The 4,629-nt window shown below is 50.6% G+C and overlaps 1 protein-coding gene and 1 long non-coding RNA gene across 2 annotated transcripts in view; one reads left to right on the top strand and one right to left on the bottom strand.

The window, feature by feature from the left end:
• The window catches only part of HOXA2 (homeobox A2), a 2,813-nt gene extending 1,524 nt beyond the window's left edge, over window positions 1-1,289 (top strand). The window contains exon 2 of the mRNA XM_014937636.1: window positions 218-1,289. Within this exon, the coding sequence (XP_014793122.1) occupies window positions 218-941 (724 nt within the window). The 3' untranslated portion in view covers window positions 942-1,289. The remainder of the gene's footprint in view (window positions 1-217) is intronic.
• A 1,429-nt stretch (window positions 1,290-2,718) lies between these two features.
• LOC106885452 overlaps window positions 2,719-4,629 on the bottom strand; it is a 2,378-nt gene continuing 467 nt past the window's right edge. Inside the window, exon 2 of the long non-coding RNA XR_001411441.1 lies at window positions 2,719-2,948. This is a non-coding gene — a long non-coding RNA (uncharacterized LOC106885452). The remainder of the gene's footprint in view (window positions 2,949-4,629) is intronic.

The raw sequence follows: 4,629 nt of genomic DNA on the forward strand, positions 1-4,629 counted from the left end.
CCCCCTACCCCCCACCCCCGGGATGCGATGTGCTCGGGGGCTGAAATTCAATCCGTGCATTTATCTGTTTTGTGTGTGCGTGCGTGTGTTTTTGCTTTCGCTCTTCTGGCGGTGGTGCTTTGGGGTGCGTGTGGTGGTGGGTGTTTTTCTTTTTTTTTTTTTTTTTTTTTTTTTTTTTTTTTTTTTTTTTTTTTTTTTTTTTTTTTTTTTTAGATAGTGGTAGCGGTGGATCTAGGCGGCTGAGGACGGCTTACACCAACACCCAGCTTTTGGAGCTAGAGAAAGAATTTCATTTCAACAAGTATCTCTGTAGACCAAGGAGGGTTGAGATCGCAGCCTTGCTGGATCTGACCGAGAGACAAGTCAAAGTCTGGTTCCAGAACAGGAGGATGAAGCACAAGAGACAGACCCAGTGCAAGGAGAACCAAAACAGCGAGGGGAAATTTAAGAGCCTAGAGGACCCCGAGAAAGCGGCGGAGGAGGAGGAGGAGGAGAAATCCCTCTTCGAGCAAGCCCTCAGCAACGTCTCCGGCGCTCTCTTGGAGCGGGAAGGCTACGCTTTCCAGCAGAATGCCCTCTCCCAGCAGCAGGCGCAGAATGCGCACAATGGCGAGTCCCAAATTTTCCCCGTTTCGCCTTTAACGAGCAATGAGAAAAATCTGAAACATTTTCAACACCAGTCACCCACTGTTCAAAACTGCCTCTCAACAATGGCCCAGAACTGTGCAGCTGGCCTGAACAATGACAGTCCTGAGGCCCTAGATGTCCCTTCTTTACAGGACTTTAACGTTTTCTCCACAGATTCCTGCCTACAGCTTTCAGATGCAGTTTCTCCCAGTTTGCCAGGATCTCTGGACAGTCCCGTAGATATTTCTGCTGACAGTTTTGACTTCTTTACAGACACACTCACCACAATTGACTTGCAGCATCTGAATTACTGAGAAATTAAAGACGTCCTCTCCAAGGGTCCTGCTTTCTCCTCCTTATTCTTCTTCTTTATTTTTTTTCCCCCGTGAATTAATTTTATTTTTTTCCCCCTCCCTTTCCCTGGTCAGTATTTTCTGTTTATTACCTCCCTCTGCTGTGCCATTTTGCCGTTTCTTACGAAGTTTTAGTTGTGTTCAATTTTAACCTAGCCACATTCTAGGTCCTTCTATGAAAGCAATATATGAGGTCTGTAAGAAAGTGATCATATAGGAATTGTATCTTCACTTTCTTTTTATTTTTGTATTGCATTAGGATGCGTTGTCATAAGTATTTTTGGTAGAATAAATTCTTGTTTGCTACAAGGAGCTTTCTCTTTTTTCTTTCTCTTTCTCCCTCTCTTTCTCCCTCTTTTCAAGACTGATAACATGACGGGCATTTCTCCCCATTCCTTCTACTCTTAATTTACTAATAATCAAAATCAAACATTCTGACTATGAGCTCTCCCTTTTTGGCAATTTAGGACATTTATTAGAGAGGAAAACACGTTCAAATTCTTTATTGCAAGGGTTTTAACAAGAAAAAAACCACAAACAACACAAACCACAAACAGAGCAAACTAAAAGCATTCACAGCTTTGATGGAGATCTCTTCCTTTTAATGTACAAATGTAGCATCTTATCTCCGTGAGGATAGAAAGCTTGGAAATGCTGAGCTGTAACAAAAGCATGAACGAGCACTTTCTCTTTTACAGGCAAAACATGAGAGACTCAGTAGGATAAGCGTCTCCTGCAGAAACTAGCCTGATACATAGACGAAAGGCTCTTTTTTTTGGAGAAATAAACCACCTTTTTTTTTTTTTTTTTTTTTTCCCTAGAAAGTAGTGCTTAGCAGCCAGCAAGCTGTTTCAGGAAGCGTATCTTAAAAAATATATTAGAGCTCAGGGAAAGTGGGTTTGCTTACTTCTCACGTGCTGAGCGGTCCAAGAAATCAGCCCTGGAAGGAGAGGAAATGGAGAAGTTAGTGCCTGCAAAATCAAAAGGGTGGCACAAACGCGGGGGTAGGGGGGGGAAAGAGCATTCAGGGAAGAAGAATCAGCCCCTCCACTCGGTTCTTTTGAGGGGCGGTGCGGGGGCACAGCCGAAGATTTCAATTTTTATTTTTTTTTGTGCTTTTAAACCTTCTTGCGAGGCGAAGGGCTGATAACGAAAAGAGGAAACTCCTGACTTTAAAGTTAGGATTTCCTCGGGCCTCCCCACCCCCTGATTGAGGCAGCAAAGACGGGCTTTCCGAAGTCCCCCACCAAATTGCCGGCCACCCGGCTAGCGGTGTCGCCGGACCCCAAAAACAGAGGGCGAGCCCCATCCTTTGGGCTAAAAAACCCAGCAACAGATGCCAGCGGGGCTCGGCCGCTCCGTGGGGCGGGGGGGGGGTCCCACGGCGGGTGCGAGCGGGGCTCCCCGTGTGCGTGTGGGTGCCTGAGAGTGTGTGTCAGCTTGTGGGGACATGGCAGAGGGGAGTGGGGCTGGAGCTGGGGGTCTGTGGGGCTGGGCTGCTCGTCCGTGCGAGGGGAGTGTTGTCTCCCAGCCCTGCAACACGTTGTGGAGCCGGGATGCGTGGGTTATAGCTGGAAGGGCTGAACGCAATCCTTCCGAAACTCATAAATCAACCTCTTTCTATGAATGAGAATGTCATCAAAGAGATCAATTGCAGGAACACATGCACAAATAAAAATCCTCTTACGTATTTGCCGGGGCTGGGGATCCCCGTCTAAAACCATTAAGTGAGAAGGCGTTTAGTCATAATTCATTTTTATTGCTCTTTTAAAACAACAGCTTGGCTGAGCTGCGGCCGCGGCGAAACCTCGGCCCCTGCTTCTGGTCCTTCTCTCTGCTCCAGCCCTGTCCCTGCGGAAAGCCAGCAGCCTCCACCGGCATTTTAACTCCTCTGCCACTGGGCTAAACTGGGCTGCAACGTGCTTGTGCGGGTTTCTTTTGTGCTCAGATTCCTGGATGTTGGCAAGGCTTAAAAAAAAAAAAAAAAGGAAAAAAAAAAAAGGAAAACACGCTACAACATTTAAAACTTCTCGCAAACTCAATTTAAATAAATGGGATGGAGGGGATTCAGCAGGAGCAGGAGTCGCCTCCGAGTCTCCCGGGGAGCCCTGGGGCCACAGCGGGGGCACAATCCCACGGAAATGGGCTGGGATCCCCCCCTCGGCCCCAGTCCCGGGGCAGGAAACGCGGAGCGGAGCCGCGGAGGGGCGCGGAGGGGAGGGTGATGTCCCCTCTGCTCCGGCCCTTCTCATGGTGGTGTCCTCACGCACAGTACGGGCAGCAAAGCCCCGCCGGAGAGACAATGCAACAAAAGAGACAATGCACGAAAAAAGGCAGGGGAAAAAAAAAAAAAAGGATTTCAGGTTGCTGGAGAGAGTAAGAGAGGTGCTGTGATTCGGCGGAATTTACGGGTAAAATAGATCTATTCATAGTAAAATATGGATTTTTCTTTTTCGTCTTGGCCGGCTGTTGTGAAAAAGCGCTGAAAAGATGACAGCCCTTTTATTAGTAAACAGTCCCAGCAGCCTGCCTTTTTTCTCTGCCTTATACAGTGTTTATCACAACTGGTTTACAGTAATGAAATAAATGTGCTTACAGCCGTAACCATAGCCAAAATTGGTGCAATATAATGCCATAAATGTCTCTGGAGTGTTGTTGCTCCTGTCCTCCACCCCACCTCCCCTCCCCCCCGGAGTTTAAGAAACTGAACCTTTCCAGAGGGCCCTTATCCATCCGTGCCTGCGCAGTAAATCAGGACAAATAGGAACACTGAGAGCATAGAGCAGCCCTTCGGTTTGGGCTGGCAGTAGAGAGAGGCCATGGAGGTGGCATGGGATAAGGGCTGACCTACCAGCAATAGGAGAGCTTTGCACCCAGGAGAGGATGTTGTAGTTCATGTGAGAGGGCGGAGCTTGAGGGCTTGTGTGAGTGAGCAGGGAGAGGTGGCGGGGTAGGGGAGCCCTTTGGATTTCAAAACAAGCAAGGATCGAGCGTGAGAAGAGAGGGACCCGGGAAGGCGGCTAGAAATGCACCTGCAGAAATAGAGGGGCCGGCCCCTCCTGGGGCTGGGGCTGGTGGCAGAGGACACGACTTTCCAGCCATCTATCCCCGAGGTTAAGGTTTCGCAGGACGCCTCTTTGAAGCGTGTCGATGCCGTCTCCTCTCTCCACAGACGGCTGGGTGCCCCGGGACAGACGGACAGACACCCAGGCTCTACCTCCCCTGTCCTTTTCCGCATACCTAAACCGCATATGAGGTCGCAACCCACATCCCACCGCCCTCCCTCCTTCTCTAACCACGGACCTTTTTTTTTCCCTTTTTTTTCTTTTTATTTTTTTTAATTTTTCGTGGGGGTGGGGAGGGGTAGGTTTGTGTCGATGCTCAGCGCGGTTCCCAAGGGTCCTGGGGCCGCCGCTACCACTGGCCATCTGCCACCTCCCGCCACAGCCGGCCCGGGTGGTGGAGCGCAGGGACAAAGGGACCGGGGCGGGGGGCCCTACGCCTCCCGCCGCTCCCCGGGCCCTGCCCCGGGCCGCCTCCCCTGGCCGGCACCCCGGGCAGCCTTCCCCCCGCCCGGTCCCGGGGCGGCAGAGGCACCGCGGGGACCCAGCAGATGGGCTGCGGAGCCGGCGGGCCCCCCCCCCCCTAT

The sequence above is a fragment of the Calidris pugnax genome, unplaced genomic scaffold (assembly GCF_001431845.1).
Source record: "Calidris pugnax isolate Ruff unplaced genomic scaffold, ASM143184v1 scaffold11, whole genome shotgun sequence".
NCBI lineage: Eukaryota > Metazoa > Chordata > Aves > Charadriiformes > Scolopacidae > Calidris > Calidris pugnax.